Source organism: Convolutriloba macropyga, chromosome 14, assembly GCF_964194025.1.
Source record: "Convolutriloba macropyga chromosome 14, txConMacr16.3, whole genome shotgun sequence".
NCBI classification, from domain to species: domain Eukaryota; kingdom Metazoa; phylum Xenacoelomorpha; order Acoela; family Convolutidae; genus Convolutriloba; species Convolutriloba macropyga.
In genome coordinates, this window is record NC_134481.1 from 5335645 (window position 1) to 5360315 (window position 24671).

Below are 24671 nucleotides of genomic sequence, written 5' to 3' on the forward strand. Positions count from 1 at the left end.
CATTGGTTTAAATGAATTTTGATATTTGCAATTTAATAATTGTGATAAGTATATTGACGATATAGCGGTCTTAGTTATAGATTTGATTTGCTATAAAATCTAATTTTGAGAAAATGAAAAATTTTATATCAGAAATTGATTGTAATATCGATAGTGAATTGTTTCTAGATTGTAATGTAACAAGCTGAATACATATCATGATCATTGTGCTTCCAATAAAACAATTTCCCTAAATTTTGGGAACACTTCTGCTGCAATTAGATTGTTTGCTCAACTGGAGAATTGAAATGTCGGGAGGTGGTGGAACAGTGTCCTGGAAGCTACGTGAGTTGATCATTTTTAATTGGTCTCGAACAAAGTTTGAAGAGATTTTTCTACACGTGTGCCTTTTTTAAGCAACACTTTTGCTTGACAGTTATCTTCGAGAACAATCTTTCTATTTCACTTCTGAAGTTACTTTTTCACGCTTACATTTTCTATTTTGTCAGTGATTAATAGCCGCCATCGGACTCTCAACGGCTATTATTGAGGCGCTCTCCTTTTTTAACTCGCTTCACCTTTTGGTAACGTTTTTCGTTTTACATAAGTCACGATTTTCACGCTTGACTTCTGGCGTACTTCGCTCACTTGTTTCAACTGAATGTATTTTAATTTCTTTCACGTATTGATTTACGTAATGTAGTGAATACGGTCTGTTGAAATACGGTTTTGAAAATTGTCTGTTGCTAAAATAAGACCAGATTGTGAGCGATGACAGTACAGAGCTTGTGTATTGTAGATTTTAATGTCCCCGATTCTCGTTCTAGAGGTCGCGGGTGCGAACCCCTCCCGAGTCAGAAGTTTTTTGCACCATAAAAGTTTCTCTAGGTTAGGCGCCCTTCTAATTTTTTTTGCAGCGTTAGTCGTTCGAAAGCAATTTGTGTGTCGTTTTCAGTTTATGTTCACTTTTTTTCTTTTTCGATTAATCCCCGAAAAATTAGACAGGCGTTTCGGGTAACCTTGCAAGGTTTATTTTACTTCCAGTTGTAGTAGCTTTTTGGGGGTCATTTTTTAAAATGAGTTATCAAAAGCTGTTTTTAAGTCTTTGAATTGATGACAATTTCCGGTTTGTTAATTATCTGAGGGCGTGAAATCGTACTTCCTTTCCGGCAATATAGGATGGACTAAATTTTTTTTACCTCACTTGCAAGAGAAAAACTTTAAAAATTATTTCTGGTATCCATTTTGGAGAAAAGAGCCATCTGATTACAAGTCAGAATTAAAAGGCGACCTAAAATTGTAATTTTTACTTTCTAATTCAAACCTTTAAAGAACAAAGATTAAGATAAAATGCAACCCTTTACCGCGTATTTCCGATTTTTGTCAAAAAAATTAAAATGGTGGCTTTAAAATTTCCGCAACTGCCACCCCCACGTGTTTGGCAAGCAATTTAAGAGCAACATTTTGACAGGCGTCTTTCGTAAAGGACATTGACCGAAGCTTTTGATAATTCTTATTATATTTAGGGAAAACAGCGATGAAACTTTGTGCATACTTTAGTGTGCATTCTTTTCATCGGTCGCCTTTTTCCCGTCTTTTTGATCGATTTCAGTTATTTTAAACACGTTGAGTTCGATCAAGCGACTTAACTGCCACGCACAGAATGATATCTGTTTCTTTTTGCCAAAATTTTCTGAACACGAGTTGAAATTTGTGCGTTTCGTTAGAGCGTGCTTATTCATTCGTCTCTTCAAATCCTTTCTACATGTTGGTTTATTGAATGTGATCCAATTAAATGCTGAGTTACCAAAGGCGTTCTTCTGAACTGTCTCTTGAGGGTGATCTCCTAAACACAAGGGCAGAAAGTAAAAGAGGGAGAGCAATATTTTAATAGTTTTTGGGACAGTGAGAGCAAGAGAGACATATATATGAGTTGTTTTTGACAATCATATAACTTTTTAGTGACGTTCGTTGTATTTCGGAGCAGTCTATAAATTGAATACTTGTCGGCCAAAATGGGACTAGGCAGTAGTATAACATTTAACGAGTTTTTAAATGGATTTTTCGTTTTATTGAGGAACTGGACGGTACAGATGTCTTTTTGTTGATGATTATATTACAGATGTTCTGTTTTTAGCGCGTGAATTTGCACAAAAATTTGAGATGAATTCTTGTTTGATCGTTGTATTGAACGTTACGTTTTAAGTGTTTTCGAGATTAACATTTAGATCAAATTTTCTCGTCATCTTTTCGTTATTTTTTACTCAAGCTTTTAATTTCTAAACTCTGAACATTTTGTGCAATTTTTTCATTCGTTCATGATATTTAGTTACTCTCGGATAAAAGCATTTATTGTAAACGTGCATGTCTTTTTACGACTCGAAAAATATTATTGATATTCTACAGTTTTTTACGACTCGAAGAGGAGTTCTGAGATTCTCCAGATTTTCTTAGCTGCCGCAAGTTTGTTCATGATTTCAATTTTGACTTTTTTATTGGAGCATTTGCCTCCGTTTTTGATTGCTTACTTCTGTGTTTGGACATTGGACTTTAACAATAGTTGTTTTTAATGTATAGCAATTGGGAACTAATGATAATAGTCGAAGTGAAGAGATCAATTTGAGAAATTTTGATTCCATTTTACCGCCAACTAACCCCCCCCCCCCACAACCTATCTCCCAACCTACCTCCACTACGTATCTCTCCCACGTTTTATAGTTTGATTTTGGTGGAGTTAGGTTAAAGAGTTTCATGCACGACGCTTCGAGTCGTTTCCGTTATTCTACCGGCTATGTTTTCTTACCTAGCTGAAGTCATGACTTGGAAATTTGACTTTTGCTTCCGAACATTAAATTCTGTTTTAGAACGTTGACTTCTGTTTTCGAACAATGGATTTCAAAAGTAGCTTAGTTTATAATCTATAGTAATTAAGAACTGATGGTAATATTCAAGGTGAAAATCTCTTTTCGAATTTTCCATCCCATATAAGGCCCTCTTACTCTTACCTACCCCTGCCCCCCAACTATCGCCCACACCTACCGCTCCCCACAGACACCTCACCCCCACCCCACCTGCATACCCCCCGCACGCACACGCACACACACACACACACACACACACACACACACACACACACACACACACGCCAGCTACCCTCCCCCCACCTTCCTACTTAACTACCCACATTTCAGTAAAAATGGAGTTTTCTCTGTATATTGCTTTTTTCGTTTTCCATATTTCTGAAATATGTAGGGATAGATAAGAGTTTTTATTGCACGGCTCTTCGAGTCGTTTTCGGTATTCTACTGGCTGTTTTTTATGCAAATTTTTGCTGGACCGTTTTTTGACTTTTTCGAGTGACTTTTACGCCCTTGACTTTTTGCGTTTTGCGTGATCAAAGATTTTCTCTCAATCGCAATTTCAACCAGCGGAACGCACTTGGCGGCAATTTAATAAGAGTCAAATGATAAGTGCGCCGAAATTGGTGTCATTTTTTTCACTTTAAATCTTAACAGTGGTATATATTAACCTCTAATGAGGTTGTTTGAATACCCCTAGTGAGATGTTAGGTCCCATTTAGGCTAACCTCTCCCCCGACTGAAGCAGGTTGCATCTGATTAGAGCTCTCACTAGTCGTTCGAGAGCAATTCCTCCGACTTTAGTCGGTTATGTTGTGATGTTATTTTTTCGAGTACGTCAATTTTTCCGTTTTCATTTGCGTGATTGTTTTGATTGCAAATGATTTTCTGTATTTTTTCAAATTTTTGCTCACTTTGATTCGTGGAGTTTTTAAAGCCTGAGCAAGTAACACTCAACGCAAAGTGAAGTGAACATGCTTTTAAAACACCTTTCGGTTCTTCAATTTCTTTTTTCAAAGAAATTTTTTCCGCTGCACGTCTAGATGGAGATTGTTTTTGCTGGCAATCATTGGGCTATGTTTTTGTTTATATCCCATCCCGCCTTTTCAATCGTGCTAGTTTCAACTATTATCATTTAAACATTATTATTTCACCACTCTAGAACTTCACGCCAATTTCATTTCCCAAATAATTGGTACATTTATAATACAAAATTTGGGATAAGTATCGTTTGGGGAATGAATTTTTGTGGTGCACAGATTGCTGGTTGAGTTATTTGTGGATTAAGAGAAAAGAAGTTACAATGGAGGTGGTAAACAAGTTGGGGTGAAAATAAGTAGATCTGTTTTTGTATTTCAGAGGATTTCACGGCGCATAAAGAGGATGTGTCGTGTCTCTGTCTAGGACAGAAGACGGCCAAGATCATGGCCACTGGTAGTGTCGACAACTCCGTCAATATTTGGTCTGTCAACAAACCACACAGAATTATGGTACGATTTCTTTTTCAATTTAATTTATTACGAAGTTCAGATTTTGATGGAAGTACAAATTTTTACTCATCATCTGTTTGATTACATTATGTCAGTGATAGATTATAGGCATTATGAAAATTGACCGTAGCTTTTTAAAGCATTATTCCCAAAGAATGAATGGATATAACTGTAAGTTCATATTTTATCATCAAATTAAGTGAATAAGAGAGAGAAGAAGATTAATATTTACCAGAAGCAGCTTAGCTCCACAAAACGAGATCATTCTGCTTTGACTGGAGACACATTAATTTTTTTTTTAAAAAAAAAAACGAAAAAACGTGGACCCAATTTTCTAAACAGAATCATGCTAGAAATTTTGAAAAAAAAAATCACGCTGTTGATTTTCTTCAGAATCTAACAGGGCAGACATCCCCGATCACCTCCGTCAACTTCAACACCAGTGACGAGTTACTCTTGGCTGGATCTCAGGCTGGAATCATGAAGATGTGGGATCTCCAAGCTGCCAAAAGTAGGGCTAATGCATCCTATTCCAGTTTTTTTTCCAAAAATTAATGCTATTGTTGGAGTGGTCAAGTTTTTATTAATGGTTTGTAATGTCTTTTAATCGGTCTGGCTGAAAGAATTACTAAGCTCAAATGTGTTGCAACTATACTTTCAACTCTTCAGTACGTGTCTTTTGAAAGCAAAATTTAGCAATTTTTTGTGCATATTAACGGGACCATGAATTTGTGCGTGCCCCAATTTTCAAAAGTCCAGCTTTTTCTATTTCTTTTCAATTTTGTTCAATTTAGTGTTAAGTTTTCAAATAGATAGAGCAGTTTGAGACGTCCAAAATGGCGCAAATTTGAGGTTTTTAGTTTCGTGATTTCGCCAAAATTGTTGTTTCTTTTGCTTGTATTTTTTTCTGTTCTTTTCATAAGAGAGGATAACAGCTGTTCTATTTGGGTTCCATTGTTTATAGCCACCATCAGCTTCTCGGCCGGTTATTTTAGCGCTCGATTGCCTGAAAACTTTTGACTTTCTCCGGCTAATTTTGATCTTCTCTAATTCTGCTTAAAATGCTTTAAATATAAAAACTATATCACAATGAAGTTCTAGTTCTTATTGTAGGCCTCCTTTAAGTACGCTTTGTCAAGAGTTGTCCCAGAGTAGGCCTGCTCTGAGGCAGCTCTGTCAAGAGTTGTCCCAGAATAGGCCTGCTCTGATCCATCTCTGTCAAGAGTTGTCCCAGAGTAGGCCCGCTCTGAGCTGGCTCTGTCAAGAATTGTCCCAGAGTAGGCCTGCTCTGAGCCATCTCTGTCAAGAGTTGTCCCAGAGTAGGCCTGCTCTGATCCATCTCTGTCAAGAGTTGTCCCAGAGTAGGCCCGCTCTGAGCTAGCTCTGTCAAGAATTGTCCCAGTGGAGGCCTGCTCTGAGCCAGATCTGTCAAGAGTTGTCCCAGAGTAGGCCTGCTCTGGGCCAGCTCTGTCAAGATTTATCCCAGAGTAGGCCCGCTCTGAGCTAGCTCTGTCAAGACTTGTCCCAGAGTAGGCCTACTCTGGGCCAGCTCTGTCAAGAGTTATCCCAGAGTAGGCCTGCTCTGAGCTAGCTCTGTCAAGACTTGTCCCAGAGTAGGCCAGCTCTGTCAAGAGTTGTCCCAGAGTAGGCCTGCTATGAGCCCAGCTCTGTCAAGGATAGCCCAGAATAATGCTACTCTGGGAGTTCTTCTGTCAATTAAAACCGCATACTTCTACTCTGGAGCTACTCTGTCAAGCGTAAAAAGTGACCTGATCAGACTCTGATCCAGCTCTGAGAGTTTCCCTGAATTTACTCTGCTCCAGCTCTGATCTACTCTGGAGGTAAGGTACGGGTATAAAATCTAATTTTGAGAAAATGAAAAATTTTATATCAGAAATTGATTGTAATATCTATAGTGAATTGTTTCTAGATTGTAATGTAACAAGCTGAATACATATCATGATCATTGTGCTTCCAATAAAACAATTTCCCTAAATTTTGGGAACACTTCTGCTGCAATTAGATTGTTTGCTCAACTGGAGAATTGAAATGTCGGGAGGTGGTGGAACAGTGTCCTGGAAGCTACGTGAGTTGATCATTTTTAATTGGTCTCGAACAAAGTTTGAAGAGATTTTTCTACACGTGTGCCTTTTTTAAGCAACACTTTTGCTTGACAGTTATCTTCGAGAACAATCTTTCTATTTCACTTCTGAAGTTACTTTTTCACGCTTACATTTTCTATTTTGTCAGTGATTAATAGCCGCCATCGGACTCTCAACGGCTATTATTGAGGCGCTCTCCTTTTTTAACTCGCTTCACCTTTTGGTAACGTTTTTCGTTTTACATAAGTCACGATTTTCACGCTTGACTTCTGGCGTACTTCGCTCACTTGTTTCAACTGAATGTATTTTAATTTCTTTCACGTATTGATTTACGTAATGTAGTGAATACGGTCTGTTGAAATACGGTTTTGAAAATTGTCTGTTGCTAAAATAAGACCAGATTGTGAGCGATGACAGTACAGAGCTTGTGTATTGTAGATTTTAATGTCCCCGATTCTCGTTCTAGAGGTCGCGGGTGCGAACCCCTCCCGAGTCAGAAGTTTTTTGCACCATAAAAGTTTCTCTAGGTTAGGCGCCCTTCTAATTTTTTTTGCAGCGTTAGTCGTTCGAAAGCAATTTGTGTGTCGTTTTCAGTTTATGTTCACTTTTTTTCTTTTTCGATTAATCCCCGAAAAATTAGACAGGCGTTTCGGGTAACCTTGCAAGGTTTATTTTACTTCCAGTTGTAGTAGCTTTTTGGGGGTCATTTTTTAAAATGAGTTATCAAAAGCTGTTTTTAAGTCTTTGAATTGATGACAATTTCCGGTTTGTTAATTATCTGAGGGCGTGAAATCGTACTTCCTTTCCGGCAATATAGGATGGACTAAATTTTTTTTACCTCACTTGCAAGAGAAAAACTTTAAAAATTATTTCTGGTATCCATTTTGGAGAAAAGAGCCATCTGATTACAAGTCAGAATTAAAAGGCGACCTAAAATTGTAATTTTTACTTTCTAATTCAAACCTTTAAAGAACAAAGATTAAGATAAAATGCAACCCTTTACCGCGTATTTCCGATTTTTGTCAAAAAAATTAAAATGGTGGCTTTAAAATTTCCGCAACTGCCACCCCCACGTGTTTGGCAAGCAATTTAAGAGCAACATTTTGACAGGCGTCTTTCGTAAAGGACATTGACCGAAGCTTTTGATAATTCTTATTATATTTAGGGAAAACAGCGATGAAACTTTGTGCATACTTTAGTGTGCATTCTTTTCATCGGTCGCCTATTTCCCGTCTTTTTGATCGATTTCAGTTATTTTAAACACGTTGAGTTCGATCAAGCGACTTAACTGCCACGCACAGAATGATATCTGTTTCTTTTTGCCAAAATTTTCTGAACACGAGTTGAAATTTGTGCGTTTCGTTAGAGCGTGCTTATTCATTCGTCTCTTCAAATCCTTTCTACATGTTGGTTTATTGAATGTGATCCAATTAAATGCTGAGTTACCAAAGGCGTTCTTCTGAACTGTCTCTTGAGGGTGATCTCCTAAACACAAGGGCAGAAAGTAAAAGAGGGAGAGCAATATTTTAATAGTTTTTGGGACAGTGAGAGCAAGAGAGACATATATATGAGTTGTTTTTGACAATCATATAACTTTTTAGTGACGTTCGTTGTATTTCGGAGCAGTCTATAAATTGAATACTTGTCGGCCAAAATGGGACTAGGCAGTAGTATAACATTTAACGAGTTTTTAAATGGATTTTTCGTTTTATTGAGGAACTGGACGGTACAGATGTCTTTTTGTTGATGATTATATTACAGATGTTCTGTTTTTAGCGCGTGAATTTGCACAAAAATTTGAGATGAATTCTTGTTTGATCGTTGTATTGAACGTTACGTTTTAAGTGTTTTCGAGATTAACATTTAGATCAAATTTTCTCGTCATCTTTTCGTTATTTTTTACTCAAGCTTTTAATTTCTAAACTCTGAACATTTTGTGCAATTTTTTCATTCGTTCATGATATTTAGTTACTCTCGGATAAAAGCATTTATTGTAAACGTGCATGTCTTTTTACGACTCGAAAAATATTATTGATATTCTACAGTTTTTTACGACTCGAAGAGGAGTTCTGAGATTCTCCAGATTTTCTTAGCTGCCGCAAGTTTGTTCATGATTTCAATTTTGACTTTTTTATTGGAGCATTTGCCTCCGTTTTTGATTGCTTACTTCTGTGTTTGGACATTGGACTTTAACAATAGTTGTTTTTAATGTATAGCAATTGGGAACTAATGATAATAGTCGAAGTGAAGAGATCAATTTGAGAAATTTTGATTCCATTTTACCGCCAACTAACCCCCCCCCCCCCACAACCTATCTCCCAACCTACCTCCACTACGTATCTCTCCCACGTTTTATAGTTTGATTTTGGTGGAGTTAGGTTAAAGAGTTTCATGCACGACGCTTCGAGTCGTTTCCGTTATTCTACCGGCTATGTTTTCTTACCTAGCTGAAGTCATGACTTGGAAATTTGACTTTTGCTTCCGAACATTAAATTCTGTTTTAGAACGTTGACTTCTGTTTTCGAACAATGGATTTCAAAAGTAGCTTAGTTTATAATCTATAGTAATTAAGAACTGATGGTAATATTCAAGGTGAAAATCTCTTTTCGAATTTTCCATCCCATATAAGGCCCTCTTACTCTTACCTACCCCTGCCCCCCAACTATCGCCCACACCTACCGCTCCCCACAGACACCTCACCCCCACCCCACCTGCATACCCCCCGCACGCACACGCACACACACACACACACACACACACACACACACACACACACACGCCAGCTACCCTCCCCCCACCTTCCTACTTAACTACCCACATTTCAGTAAAAATGGAGTTTTCTCTGTATATTGCTTTTTTCGTTTTCCATATTTCTGAAATATGTAGGGATAGATAAGAGTTTTTATTGCACGGCTCTTCGAGTCGTTTTCGGTATTCTACTGGCTGTTTTTTATGCAAATTTTTGCTGGACCGTTTTTTGACTTTTTCGAGTGACTTTTACGCCCTTGACTTTTTGCGTTTTGCGTGATCAAAGATTTTCTCTCAATCGCAATTTCAACCAGCGGAACGCACTTGGCGGCAATTTAATAAGAGTCAAATGATAAGTGCGCCGAAATTGGTGTCATTTTTTTCACTTTAAATCTTAACAGTGGTATATATTAACCTCTAATGAGGTTGTTTGAATACCCCTAGTGAGATGTTAGGTCCCATTTAGGCTAACCTCTCCCCCGACTGAAGCAGGTTGCATCTGATTAGAGCTCTCACTAGTCGTTCGAGAGCAATTCCTCCGACTTTAGTCGGTTATGTTGTGATGTTATTTTTTCGAGTACGTCAATTTTTCCGTTTTCATTTGCGTGATTGTTTTGATTGCAAATGATTTTCTGTATTTTTTCAAATTTTTGCTCACTTTGATTCGTGGAGTTTTTAAAGCCTGAGCAAGTAACACTCAACGCAAAGTGAAGTGAACATGCTTTTAAAACACCTTTCGGTTCTTCAATTTCTTTTTTCAAAGAAATTTTTTCCGCTGCACGTCTAGATGGAGATTGTTTTTGCTGGCAATCATTGGGCTATGTTTTTGTTTATATCCCATCCCGCCTTTTCAATCGTGCTAGTTTCAACTATTATCATTTAAACATTATTATTTCACCACTCTAGAACTTCACGCCAATTTCATTTCCCAAATAATTGGTACATTTATAATACAAAATTTGGGATAAGTATCGTTTGGGGAATGAATTTTTGTGGTGCACAGATTGCTGGTTGAGTTATTTGTGGATTAAGAGAAAAGAAGTTACAATGGAGGTGGTAAACAAGTTGGGGTGAAAATAAGTAGATCTGTTTTTGTATTTCAGAGGATTTCACGGCGCATAAAGAGGATGTGTCGTGTCTCTGTCTAGGACAGAAGACGGCCAAGATCATGGCCACTGGTAGTGTCGACAACTCCGTCAATATTTGGTCTGTCAACAAACCACACAGAATTATGGTACGATTTCTTTTTCAATTTAATTTATTACGAAGTTCAGATTTTGATGGAAGTACAAATTTTTACTCATCATCTGTTTGATTACATTATGTCAGTGATGGATTATAGGCATTATGAAGATTGACCGTAGCTTTTTAAAGCATTATTCCCAAAGAATGAATGGATATAACTGTAAGTTCATATTTTATCATCAAATTAAGTGAATAAAAGAGAGAGAAGAAGATTAATATTTACCAGAAGCAGCTTAGCTCCACAAAACGAGATCATTCTGCTTTGACTGGAGACACATTAATTTTTTTTTAAAAAAAAAACGAAAAAACGTGGACCCAATTTTCTAAACAGAATCATGCTAGAAATTTTGAAAAAAAAAATCACGCTGTTGATTTTCTTCAGAATCTAACAGGGCAGACATCCCCGATCACCTCCGTCAACTTCAACACCAGTGACGAGTTACTCTTGGCTGGATCTCAGGCTGGAATCATGAAGATGTGGGATCTCCAAGCTGCCAAAAGTAGGGCTAATGCATCCTATTCCAGTTTTTTTTCCAAAAATTAATGCTATTGTTGGAGTGGTCAAGTTTTTATTAATGGTTTGTAATGTCTTTTAATCGGTCTGGCTGAAAGAATTACTAAGCTCAAATGTGTTGCAACTATACTTTCAACTCTTCAGTACGTGTCTTTTGAAAGCAAAATTTAGCAATTTTTTGTGCATATTAACGGGACCATGAATTTGTGCGTGCCCCAATTTTCAAAAGTCCAGCTTTTTCTATTTCTTTTCAATTTTGTTCAATTTAGTGTTAAGTTTTCAAATAGATAGAGCAGTTTGAGACGTCCAAAATGGCGCAAATTTGAGGTTTTTAGTTTCGTGATTTCGCCAAAATTGTTGTTTCTTTTGCTTGTATTTTTTTCTGTTCTTTTCATAAGAGAGGATAACAGCTGTTCTATTTGGGTTCCATTGTTTATAGCCACCATCAGCTTCTCGGCCGGTTATTTTAGCGCTCGATTGCCTGAAAACTTTTGACTTTCTCCGGCTAATTTTGATCTTCTCTAATTCTGCTTAAAATGCTTTAAATCGCAGCTGCTCAGTAGAGCATTCTAAAATTAATGAAAACTGACATCAAAAACAGAACGGGGTGAAACCCATGAAGCCTATTTCTAGATTTCCCCTGTTTGAACAATCTAATTGGTCTTATTTACCAGGTTTAATGTTTATGGGTATTGATACTAGCCCCTGTGTCCTCTCATTGAGAAACAGGAGCCTCGCTACGAAATCTAATCAAAATAGCGCAAAGATTTTTGGCCGGTTTGTTCAATTCGAATGGGGGTCCTGGGAATCACTGGTGGTTTTTTCCGTCAGTCTGCCCTGTGCTTCCTTATTTTGAACGACTGGAAGAGGAGTTATGTCCATTTTTTAAGTGAGTTTAGTTTTTATAAATTAGGATGCAAAAGTCAATGTAGCGCGTAGACACGATTTCCGTTTACTGTTGAACAAAACTGAGTTGAGACAAATTTAAGTTGTGGAAGAAACATAGATGTTATCAAACGATCAATTCTAAAACCATGATTAACGTTTTAGCTGGTTAATCGTTTTTCTTGGTTTTCTTGTCTTGGCTTGTGATTTCTTGTTGGTTGTTTAACACGTGGTAATTCTTATAAACTGAATTGAAACTAACTGTATTGTGCGTAAAATTGTTTGAGTGGGAACTTGAAAAAAAAATTTAATTAGATGTTTATTCGAGCAGTTCAGCTTTTGTTCGACTTGTCGTGGATTTTCAACAAATCACGCTCAGTTCAAGTTACCTGCGTTTTCGGAGCACTGTTTTTCTCTTCGTTTTTCTCTCTTGTTGAAGTGAATCGTTTTTCTCTCTTGTTGAAGTGAATCTTTTCCTTCGCGTGACTATTTTTTGATTTGATTGGACTTACCTCAATCTTAAAATTACTTTCTCACTCTAAAATTGACTACAATGTCACTACAATGTTCAATTAATTTCAAGTAAATTTGGGTTTTGCACTCTATTGGAGGGTTTTAATGGGCAACTTATTGATACAATACTGAAGTCTAGCTTAGACTAAGTTTAGCTAAGACATCACAGCATTTCGTAGACGTTAGAGTTTTTGCTTGGTTTATCAGTATACTTGGTCATTGCTTTTTGACACTTCACGTCTGACTGCTACAAGCTATTTTCTGGTCTGCCATTAATCACGTTTCAATTTTCTCCATTTTTGTAGAAGATTATGAATTAGCTAAGCATCTCAGGTAGCTATTATTTTGCTCACCTGTTTGTTGATATTACTTTGCAAGCAAAATTTTTGTTTATTTACTTAATTTGGTGATTCCGCTGAGAGAGCAAGTGCAGAAAATGTATTTAAGAAAGACTTGTTTGAGATGTAAAAGGCAAAAAGCCATCAGACGCGGGCAAAAACAACTGATAGCAGAAAGCTTGAAGTTAGCTCAAAAAAGAAAAGATTTGCTAAAATTTCTCCCTCAATGTCTTCAGAAATAACATTACAATTTTGGGATCTACCTACCAATTCAAAGAGTTGTTAGTGACAAAACTAACACAATGAACAAAAAAGCCAAAAAAAAAATTTGTTGCTTGTTAATAGCCGCCCTCATCTATTCAGCCGGCTATTATAGCGCTCCTATTTTTTTTTTTACTTCGTCGAATAAAAAAATGTTTCGCTTTACCTCATTTTGCCGCCTTTTCAACATTTTGCGTGAAATCTTTTTGACTTCTCTAGGCTAGTTTCTCTCTTCTCTCATTCTGCTAAAAGTGAATTTGAACATCAGTTGCGCAGCAAAGCAATTCAAAATGAACAGGGTCAGTATAAAAAATTGAAGTCAGAAGTAGAAACGGGATAAACCCATAAAGCTCAATTTTAGATGCCCGCTATTTGAACGTCGTTCCTATAAGTCTTATTTACCATCTCTAATGCTTATTGTTATTGATAGGAGCCCCTGTAGCCTCTCTCTAAGAAACAGGAGTATGTTCAACTACGAAATGCCTTCAAAATAAATCGGACTTAGAAAGATTTTGACATTAACAGAAGATATTGAAAAAGAAAGATTTTTGTACAAAAACATTTTTTTTCAATATCTTCTGTTATTTCAATGCCAATCATGCTTATTGGAATCAACGGCGGCTATTTTCCGGCAATCTGCCGGGTATGTTTTCTTTTTAATACTTAAATCTTCTAAATCAATTTTTTTGCGAAATCCGCAGATTGGATAGTTGAATTCTAGCAGAAACTTGGTTGGACATATAACGGACAAATAGAGGCACTAACTACAAGGGAAATTAACTATTACTAAAGTTTTGAAGCTGATTTCCGCAAAAAATTTTTTGGGCCGCTCTTTAACCCAGGCGCAAGTCATCAAAAGGTTTATTGGCCCCTTAGAATTGATAATTGCCAAACCTTTCCCTATTAATTGAAGTATATTACAACATATACATACATACATAGTTTTATTACATTTTCTTTTCCTTGTTAATAGCCGCCTCATCTTCTCAGCCGGCTATTATTGCGCTCGTATTTTTTTTTTTACTTCGTCAAACTTTTTTTCGCTTTACCATTTTGCCGCTTTTTCGACATTTTGCGTGAAATCTTTTTGACTTCTCTAGGCTAGTTTCTCTCTTCTCTCATTCTGCTAAAAGTGAATTTGAACATCAGTTGCTAAGCAAAGCAATTCAAAATGAACAGAGTCAGTATAAAAAATTGAAGTCAGAAGTAGAAACGGGATAAACCCATAAAGCCCAATTTTAGATGCCCGCTATTTGAACGTCGTTCCTATAAGCTTTAGTTACCATCTCTAATGCTTATTGGTATTGATAGTAGCCCCTGTAGCCTCTCTCTTAGAAACAGAAGTACGTTATGTTCAACTACGAAATGCCATCAAAATAAATCGGACTTAAAAAATGTTTTTGTACAAAAATCTTTTTTTTTTCAATATCTTCTATTCTTTCAATCCCAATCATGCTTATTGGAATTAACGGCGGCTATTTTCCGGCAATCTGCCGGGTATGTTTTTAATGTCAATGGAATAACGCGACTCAATTGCGGCCATTTTCCGGCAGTCAGTTGGGTTTGTCAACTTTAATAGAGCAATTTGTTTTCGGTTTAAGCGAGTAGTTGGCTAGGGCTTCTTAAGTCATTTATGGTGTCTAGCTGAGATTGTTACCTCATTAAATATATATTAGTTGCGCCTAAACACTTTTGCCGCTTTTTCTGCTATTTCGACTTGTCTCGACTTGTTTCATTTTGCGCTCGTTCTTCGTTATCAGCCTTTTAAAAGAGTTATTTAGCAGTGCAACTGAAAATAAGCCAAATTTATGGGGTAAAATCGAAATTAAAAATAGAAGCCGGTGAAAACCAAACGAGCTCAGTTTTTGATGAGCGTTACTTAAACTTAGTTTTATTATATTAGCCAGGCTTACCAGGTTAATGCTTGTTGGTAATGATACTAGTGTCTTTTATCTTCTCGTTGAGAAGCAGAGGTAAGCATATACACCGAAACCAATCAAAACACCTACAATTCTAAGCATTTTTGAAGCAGTTTACAGGGCCTGCGTTGAAACTAATAGAACTTATTGTTTTTTTTGTAACACTTTGCAGCCTTAGTAACATTAAATGAACTTTGTTTTTGATTGCTCTCGAACGAATTTTGAAGCAAATATTAAAAACGTATTGCTCTTTTTGTATGCAAAATTTTGCTTGAACGTTTTGACTTATCGAGTAACTTTCCACGCTCTTTACTTTTTCGTTTTCCGTGATCTTAGTGTCTCTCTCGTTGACAAGTGTTAGCAGCTGAACTCAAGTAACGGCAGCTCACTGCTGAGTGTCAAATAAAATGAGCGCCGAATTTGGTTCAATTTTTTTTCACTTTATAGGTTTTTTAGTAGTTATAATGGTATGTAGTAACCTCTAATGATGTCATTTGAAGCCCCCACATTGAATCGTAGTTACTTCCCGCGACTGAAGTAGGCTGCAATAGATTCGAGCTCCCACTAGTAGCTCGAGAATAATTCTTACGAGGGTAGTCGGTTATGTTTAAAATTTTGCAGTCTAGGACTTACGAATGTCGTAATTAGCTTGTTTTTTTAGTTCTTCAAGCTGTTCTTGAAGTAGATCGCTTAGTCTTTTAGCTCCGGTAAATTTTTTCCTCTTTTGTAATTTGTCAAGTCTATTTTTGGGTTGATCAGCTCTGGTGATCGTGTTTACCATGGTTTATTTCAAGTTTCTACTCATTCTATTTTTCTGCTAACTGCCGGTAGTAATTGAATGAGAAGTTTTGGCGAATACGATGTTGATAAATGGTTTTTTTGTGTGTCCCACCTACTCACAATTGATCACTTTAACTCCTACTGTGAATATAGTACAATCAATTTCAATTAATTCTCGTATTTCACTTATCTGACTGGCTCTTTAAAATTTTAACGTCTATTGATGCTGGCTTCAGTAATCCGGACCATGTCCTGTCACAAGTCGGCTGTGAGAGCATTTGCCTTCCACCCTTACGCAGATGTGTTGGCCACAGGGGCAGCCGATTCCTCCCTAAAATTGTGGGACCTCCGTAGAAAAGGGATGCTGTATCACTTCAAAGTTAGTTTGCGGTTTCTCTTGCTCTACTTTGTATAATTGTTAGCTGATAATCGTATGGTCTTTTTCTCTGCGAAAGAAGTTACAGACTCCTTGTATCTATTTTTCTTACTGTCAATCTTTATCATTATAAAGTTGGTTAGTGCTTGAACGCAATGTGTTAACCCCAAGAGTTTAGTTTTGTCAAAGATCTTAATTTAGTTTTTCCGGGATTTACAAAATAAATTAAAAGGAATTCAAAAGGTATTCGGTCAATTGAAAGCAAAAAAAAATAAACCAATAGAAGGAAGAAAGATAAAGAACATAACTTTTGTTTATTTTTGAAAGCAACAAACACCTCAAGAATTTTAAAAACAATTGAGAGAATATGTTCTTTTAGTGGCACAAGAACAGCGTGAACTCTTTGGCCTTCTCACCCGATGGTATGTGGCTGGCTTCCACAAGTGAAGATGGCACATCTAAACTGACAGAGCTCAAGACAGGCTCTCTCATAGCAGACTTCAAAGAACACTCTGGTCCTGTGAAGAGCGGTGTTTTCCACCCAAATGACTTCCTCTACGCCACCGGCAGTGTCGACAAGTAAGTTTCCGATTGTGTTTCCACTGTGAAAATTTTAAGTTTCCATTACGATGTGTGAACTATTGGAGGTTTTTGCTCAAAAAAGTGGTCGTGAAAGAGCTGGGACTGTAAATTACTATTCATAACTTAAGAAGAGTAATACTTTCATAACCTAAAATAGTGTGAACTTCTCAATTATGGAGGTCCATGAATAGAGAGAAAAGGAAACAGTTCAGAATATGGAATCGATTCTCGATGAAAATAAGCGACCTTATCGGCCTATTAAAAGCTAAAAATAACTTAAGGAAGTTAATCGGAGACACTAAATATTCGCATTGCATAAATTTTTCTTCATCTTTTTGGAATTTTGGCAATGGGTGGGGAATTTGCCTGACACACCTTCACAAAGAGGTTCGCACGGGAGTTTCTCCATTCTGCAAGATGGTTTTGAGATTTGAGAACTTGGCTAGTTTTTAATTCCCTTGGACGAGAAAACCGTTCGCCTTGAAAACTTTTATTTTTCCAGTGAGGAGGATTTTAATTTCATAAACTGGTAGTTTCAACGTAGGGAAGGTTATGAATTTTTTAACAAACAAGGAGGCTCGATATTGTGCGTTCGGACATAATGTTCCGAACCCGATCATCCACATTTTTGGCATAATTGTCTACCAAATGAGGAACAGATAGAAAACCCCCAAGTATTTTTCAAAAAAATTAGTGTATGAACAAAAAGATCGCCTCCAAAGCAAATATTTCAATTGAGTAAAAAATTCGGAATTAGATTGATAAGATCTGCCATTATTAAGAAAGCGAGTCAAGACGAACAACAAAATCAAACAACAACAACAAACACTATTTACATCCAAAACATTGTCCATTTAAAAAAAAAAACTTAATAACAAATTCAAAATAGCGCCAGATAAAACTGAAACTAAGCAAAAGAACTTTACTTCAATAGAAAAGATATTGGACCAGTCCATAATAAGGTTCGGTAACAATTAGACAAAAAAGCAAAGTTCGCAAAACTCGCTTTTCGAAAACAATTAATTTTAATGTCACGAAAACCATTAGATATCAGCTGAAAACATTCAGGTTTATGATCATCTATGCCGCCATAGGAGGGCATTAAGGCCTGTCATCACAAACAGCACAGGAAACGAATTCAATTAATTCTTGCGAGAAAACGCTGTCGAAGCCGTAAAGTGATCCTTTTCCGCTTAAAATAAGTTTGTTTGCGCCTTCCTCAAACGCCATTAACGGGGAATATGACCTCTTTTAGACAATTAAGAAATACTTTTGTATTTTTCGAAAACAATTTATTTCGAAGTCATGAAAGCCATTAGCTACAAAATGAAATAATTAAATAGGTTAGTTTATTCGTGCAAAGGAAGCCCTTAAGACATGTAATTTTTCAGAATAGGTCTTACGTTGACAAAAATAACGTCAAATATAGATAAAAAATCAAAAATTAACTTATTTTGCAGAAAAACTCGTGTCGAATCCAGTAAAGTCATAACGAATTCTTTAAAAACATTAGGTTTTGTACACTTTTGCCTTACCTCGGCGCCAGTAGTGTCATATTTGACCTGTAATTAACGATACTATGTAAAAAATAGACAAGAGGAACAAAAATACGAAGTTAAAAGGTGTTTTTTTTAAATCTCTTTTCCTCATTATCCAGGAGTTATCCAGGAATAATGACCTGTTATTATCGAGGAAATTTCATACGATGAAAACGACAAAGTAAAAACGGCAGTTTGAGACAAAAGTAACAAACTGTATAAAATTGTTCGAGAAAGGGGTGTCGAAGGCATTAAAACCATAATCTATATCTTTAAAGATTGTAATATGTTCATTTGTGACTTTTTTGGGACGCCAATAATGTGATATGTGAACTGTCAATAACGTGATAATGTGACAAAACGTGCAAAATGGGCAAAAGGCTAAAAATTTTTTAAAAAAATGAAATCTGATGGTATCAGAGCCAGAAAACCATGAATTAATGTGGAAAACCGCTAAAAAATACCCTTTGGATTTTACATAGATTGTTTTATTGGTTTTTGAGTGTATACTTTTGGCAAATTTATTCAAAGTAGACTAATTTCGTGCAATTTTTTTTTAAAATCGCTGAATTTTGAAATTATTGCCAAAATTTTAGACAAAAAATATAAATCAAAATAGTCGACAATACTTTTTGTCTTCAAAAATAAAATTCACAACACTATTGTTGACAATTGTGACATATTATCACAAAATTGACAAAATTTTTAGCAAAAGTTTTGGAAAATGTGAATAAAATAACGCAAATCGTTCTAATCACAAAAATTTAAACCAGGATGACTCGCTCTGGAAAATGAAATCCAAGAAAATTTTTCTAATTTCATATTCTACGCTGGACGGGCTTACGCCGGTACGCACAACTCTCTACGATGAATATATCGATCGGTCAAAATTGACTGAACAAAAAACCCATTTGAGTATGTAGTTCCCCCCCTCGAGGGGTCAGCGATTTCCAAAAGGTAATTATCCTTTATGAGGAGTCTACGCTTTCCTTCTCTCAGTAGGCTTTCCCCCGCTTTAATAAGTATGCAATTTCATAAATCGAGTGTTGAAGCTCTATGCGTTCCTCTCTGAGATGGATCTATTCTGTAATTACTTCTTATATTTTTTTGTTTTCAGAACTGTTAAATTCTGGGACTTGGAGACATTCCAGATGATTGGCTCTAGTCAGCCGGAGTCACAGCCAGTCAAATGCATTCATTTTGAACAGGAAGGGAAGTTTCTCTTCTCAGCCACTGACAACTCTCTCAAACTCTACACTTGGGAACCCAACACTCAACACATTGATTCTCTAGTCACAGGGTGGGGCAATGTGGGCGCAATCGGACAAATATCCAAACAAATTGTTAGTCTTCGTTTGGACATAACACAATTATTTTTTTTGAAATTTGGAAATAACTCTCCTGGAATTGGATTACTTGGCATAATTCACCACTTTTGATGCATAGCCATTAAGAATAATAATATAGATGGGGGGCTGGAGTTGGGAGCGGTTCGTCCCTCCGGTTGAATGTGATTATTAATATTTTGAATCACCTTTATAAAGATTTTTTTTACTAATGGCTTCTTATTCCTCTTATTGGTATAGGGACGCCATAATCAGTGCAAAAACGCACCTTATAGATGATTTATATAATGGGGGGAGAGTTTGGGGGAACGGTCATGAAATTGCTCTAGGTTTTCCTTCCTGGAAACCCGGGGACTGTAATAGTAAAGAGCTTTTTTGTTGCGTGATGATATGGAAATAACAATTTCCAATTGTGATTTATAGTTAGGTCGATTTCCTTAATCACCTTGATAAAGTTTCCAGGTATTTTTACAGCTCGTGCGAGTAATGCAAGGATCGACTAGAAATAGATTTCAAAAAAATGAAAATAGATTTAAATAAAATTTAACAGTCGATTGAATTCATTGTATATGTTGTCACCTCGACGCCTAGAAATTTGTAATATGGATTTCTTCCTTATCCTAAATCTATTCTAAGCTTTCACGAAATCTCATTCTGTTGCGTTTTTGGTTTTTAAAACATCATTTTTAAAATTACTGAATGCCATTTTTGAAAGTGTATGCTGTTGGCGTGAAAAATGTGATGGAATTTGTTTTCCGCACAGCGAGAATGCGACATTATATCTTCTTCATATCCGCTAAAAAACGGTAGTGGCTATTTATATCTTATTTAATAGAAAATCATTAATAAATTTCTTCAAATTATTTACTCCCCTTTTAAAATTAAACTACTTCATCTATTATCAAACTTCTATCACACAGGGAGAACATCTAAGGAGTTTCTTGGTAAGTCGAACAAGGCGATGGCAAACATCCAAAAATGCCAGTGACTGAAATGGTTCCGGATCTGTCCTCTGACCGCCTCATGTTTCAACAGCTGTCTAACATTCCACTAATTGTATCAGGTCATTGTCGGATTTTTGGACTTTTGATGGTTGTGGGCCTCATATTGCTTTCATATTTTCATGTCATGTTACTCTTCTTGCTGGTATCAGTTCTGTAATAAGCAGGTATTCTGTAGAATGCAAGTGAACAACAAATTGAATATCAACATTGCAGACCGCCTCCAGGTCTGAAATGGACCTTGGGAAAATTTGTTTGAATGGATAAGCGAAATTCATTTTACACACTTGAATGTTAAGTATTAATACACTTGAAAGTTAAACCATTGTAACAAAAAAGGAATATAGGATTTATCCTCTATTATGTTTAATTGCCCTCAAACGAAGTTTGTAGCACTTATATTAGTCCTGTCGGTCTTTTTTTATGCGATTTTTCGCTTGACCGATTTTTCGTCTGACGCTTTTGACTTTTCGTCATCAAAAACGGGATAAACAGGTAGCGCCCAGCGGGCATTAAGTGCTCTTAGAGCCTTTTAGCTCTGTTTCAGCTCAAACTGTTTTGGAGACTTATACTTATGTTGTGAAGGGCGGTTCTTAGAGGTTGACGACACCCCCTCTGTTGCCCCCCACCCCACTGTTGCACGCCCCCTCACCATCAGACCCCCAGTGTACCCCCCCCCCCCCCAGCCTCCCATGGCTACTAACGAACAACCGATCGCTAAACACACGCTAAAAAACACGCAATTTTATACTAATTTTCACAAATTTTTTCTGAGTTTTTTTTTGAAAATTTTTGTAATTTTTTGTGTTTTTTCAGCCCTAGGTGTCAAGAAACCTCCTCCAGGGTTTTATATTAGGTTACTGCATAGTTTCTAGTGGCAGTGGAATGGTTTCAACATTTTAACATCACGAATTATAGCCTTTTTTTGACAAAACGTGCAAATTTTTCCAATTTTTTTTCCATTTATTTTTTATTATCCACTTCTTTCCGGACGCAGGGGCCAGAAAACGTCCTTAAGGGTTTGATAATAAGTTCCTGAAGCAATTTTACTTGCCATGGAGTAGGTTTCAATTTTTTCATATGACAAATTTTCCATTTTTTTTTATAAAACTTGCAATTTTTAATTTTTTTTAACATTTATTGTCAGTTTATTATCGCTATTGTCAGTTTATTTGTCATTTTTTCAGATTTTTCAGCCGAGCAGAAAATCTCCGTTAGTGTTTGATAATGAGTTACTGAAAAATGTTTTGGCCATGGATTAGTTACAACTTTTATCATAAATTATAGCAGTTTTTTTGCAACTTCTAATTTTTGATTTTTTTTGTCATTTTCTTGGTTTCGCCAACCTCAACAGCCACATAACCTCCTCTAGAGTTTGAGCTTAGGTTACTGCATAGCTTCTAGATGTAATGGATGGTTTTTCAAGATTTTAAGATCAGCAATTTTTAAAATTATTTGCAATTTTTTAAGTTTTTTGAGTCTTTGACATTTTTTATCATTTTTCTCCGTCACCAGGGTCCTAGGGACCTCCTCCCAGGCATCATGAAAAGCTGTCGAATAGTTTCTAGATTCATGGAATTGTTATCAATATTTAAATGACTCCAGCTTTAGCAATTCGCCCGACGTTAGTCGGTTATGTTATGGAATTGGAGTCCGAATTGCAGTCGTTAACGATTAAGGCAATTGAGAATAAATGAAAGCGTTTTGCTAGAAAGCCGATTCGCACCGAGTGAAGACGTTTTACAATGAAATTAAAATTTCATCAGATTACGGATATATTTCACTCTTACGGTTGTCGTTTATTTGGTCGGAAAAATTTCTCTCGCCAGAGTTTCCGGAAAGGAAGTATGAGTCAGTGCCGCACATGAAAACGAGTGTTTAGGTCAATCATCTGAGCTAAAGTTGAAAGTAGAGAGGATTTCAGAGTGTTTTTATTCATAAATAATTCTGAGTAATAAATTGCTCTCAAACGAAGTTGCAATTATTGTAAGCGAGTGTTTTTTTAACAGCAGCCCTCATCTTCTCAGCCGCATATTGCCTCCTAATTTTTTAAAATTCAAAGAATTTGTGTTGTAATGGGGCGCTGTCTTTTAGATCTGTTGACACGTTTTTTTTATTTTTGAAGTCAAATTCAGGTGATAATTTTTATCACGCTGGAACAGGAAGTAAAGCAAAAAAGCGAGTGGTTTTGCGGCGTAAATTTTTTTCAATCTAAAATCTAAGTAGAGTGAGAAACCGGTGTATGAACAAAAATTCGCTTTCTCGCTAGTGGTTTTTTGTTAACATTGGGCATTTTTGCTTCGATTTTTACTGTTTTTGATTGATTTTTTTCTAAATGTATGGTTTTCACAATTCAGTCACAGTCCGCACTAGGTCTAGTTTGAATTGTAGGGCAGGACTTGTCCGCTATGTTTTATTACTTCGTCGAATGAAAATTTGTTTTGATTTGGCTGTGACTCATTTTGCCGCTTCGGCAACGTTTTGCGTGAAATGCTCGAAATCAAAAATAGAAACGGGATAAGCCTATAAAGCCCGGTTTTAGATACCAGCATGTATGTTTTTTTTGTAAAAGTTTCGCTTGACGATTTTGCTCGACTTTAGTTCTTCATTTGATTCAAGTGCTGAAGTTCTGATCTGAAGCTGCTGTCTTTCTGATTTTAAGTTTGTTGGTTAAAATGATTGTGGGCAAAAGGAAATCAAAGCCACTGTAGCTGAGTGGTTAAGATGTCAGACTGCCCACTTAAAGGTCCGGGGCCTTTCAGCTCATGGTATACTTATAGTGTGGAATGCGGTTCTTAGAGTTTTACAATTGCCCCCACTCCGGGAGAGATATAATACCACGAACTTTATCAAGATTTTGTTCAAATTTGCAATTGTTTTGAATGTTTGTGAAAATTTTGGTCCTTTTCTGGACTTAGTGATCATTACTGGCCAACGAAAGATTTTATGTCTTGCAGATGGGTTAAATGACAAATCTTTGGGGACAAAAACTGGTTTTGAAAATTTTTTTAATCCGAAATCTGGACATTTTTCTCTGAGATTTTGAATTTTCCAGCTTTTTTCTAATTGATTTAGTTACTAACAATGCTAGAAGTTGCAGCATCGAATCGCATCAAGGAAATATTATCTAGCGCTCTCTCTCTATCAATTGGGTTTCTTTCCTTTACTCTTTTTCGTTCACGTTTTATCTCTCTCTCTCTCTCTCTCTCTCTTTTGTTGATGCCGCACTTCAGCTGCTATTATGTGGCGTGATGGAATCATCTATTACCCTCATTCAAGATGATTTATAGTTAAAATGTATGAACATTTGTTAAATCATAAATGACTTAAATAGCTTTTTTTAGGAACTGATTGTTAATTGCTCTCAAACGAAGTTTGTAGCAATCATATTGGTCATGTTGCTCTTTTTAGATGATTTTTCACTCGACCATTTTTTCGTCTGACCCATTTGACTTTTTATTTGGCAGAAACGGGATAATTAAGTTTCATTATATTCTCTTGGAGCCTTTCAGCTCACTAGTCTCCAAGTATGCGATTCACAGTCACTATTTTGTAGACATAAACTTATGGTGTGAAGGGCGGTTCATAGAAATTGATCCCCCGCCCCCAACATCAGCCCCCCTCATTGCCATCCGGCATATTTTTCAAGCCGTAGGAGCCCCGTGCAGGCTGAAGATCACCCTCCCACCTCCCACAGTTGCCCCCCCCCATTGCCCCACTGTTGCCTCCCCCGGTGCACCCCCTGGCTGTGCTCACCTAACGCCCCTTCAATTAATCTGATGCTAGACGCACTAGACCGTTGTTATCTACTGACGAAGCTAACCGCTCGCCGGTTGTTTGAGAGCAATTCGCCCGACGTTAGTTGGTTATGGTTGCGTTTTTATTCAATCTTGTATTTAGAACTTTTCTGTGGGTGCTGTTACTATGAAGAACTCTTAATGTTACATAGAGCAGTTTTATTTAAAGGAATGTTTAATTGCTCTTGAACGAAGTTCATAGGAATTATTGTAAACGTGTGTGTCTTTTTTATGACCTTTGCAAGTTTATTTTAAGGTCAATAGAACTCATATGTTTAATAAAGGTCCCTGATAAAAAGGCTTCTGCGCAATGGATTTTAACAAGCTGAATTAATTTATTGCTTTATTTTTTTACATAGCTTTTAGAGCGGCGTCGATAATTGTTCAACTTATAGCTGT

The 24671-nt window shown here is 36.6% G+C and overlaps 3 protein-coding genes across 7 annotated transcripts in view; all 3 read left to right on the plus strand.

Annotated features, from left to right (window-relative positions):
• LOC142353417 (mitotic checkpoint protein BUB3-like) overlaps positions 1-24671 on the plus strand; it is a 405546-nt gene that overhangs the window by 317101 nt on the left and 63774 nt on the right. The window lies entirely within an intron of this gene.
• Positions 134-4897, plus strand: LOC142353393 (katanin p80 WD40 repeat-containing subunit B1-like). The gene is made up of 3 exons (XM_075405624.1): positions 134-324; positions 4197-4327; positions 4721-4897. The coding sequence occupies exons 1-3, from the start codon at positions 288-290 to the stop codon at positions 4880-4882; spliced, it is 330 nt and encodes a 109-aa protein (XP_075261739.1). The 5' UTR covers positions 134-287; the 3' UTR covers positions 4883-4897.
• LOC142353674 (katanin p80 WD40 repeat-containing subunit B1-like) overlaps positions 6246-24671 on the plus strand; it is a 40455-nt gene continuing 22029 nt past the window's right edge. For 3 of the 5 annotated variants that reach the window (XM_075405978.1, XM_075405980.1, XM_075405979.1), the window contains exons 1-7: positions 6246-6413; positions 10281-10411; positions 10805-10922; positions 15869-16011; positions 16388-16587; positions 19246-19471; positions 20395-20418. In XM_075405978.1, coding sequence (XP_075262093.1) covers positions 6377-6413; positions 10281-10411; positions 10805-10922; positions 15869-16011; positions 16388-16587; positions 19246-19471; positions 20395-20418 — 879 coding nt within the window. In that variant the 5' untranslated portion in view covers positions 6246-6376. The remainder of the gene's footprint in view (positions 6414-10280; positions 10412-10804; positions 10923-15868; positions 16012-16387; positions 16588-19245; positions 19472-20394; positions 20419-24671) is intronic. The other 2 variants (XM_075405981.1, XM_075405982.1) reach the window with 1 other exon arrangement.

What these genes read in the sequence shown, in the direction of transcription:
- LOC142353393 (XM_075405624.1), top strand. Translation starts at nt 288, where the DNA reads ATGTCGGGAGGTGGTGGAACAGTGTCCTGGAAGCTAC. An exon ending in AACAGTGTCCTGGAAGCTAC is followed by an intron (nt 325 to 4,196) that starts GTGAGTTGATCA and finishes TTTGTATTTCAG; the next exon opens with AGGATTTCACGGCGCATAAA. An exon ending in ACAAACCACACAGAATTATG is followed by an intron (nt 4,328 to 4,720) that starts GTACGATTTCTT and finishes GATTTTCTTCAG; the next exon opens with AATCTAACAGGGCAGACATC.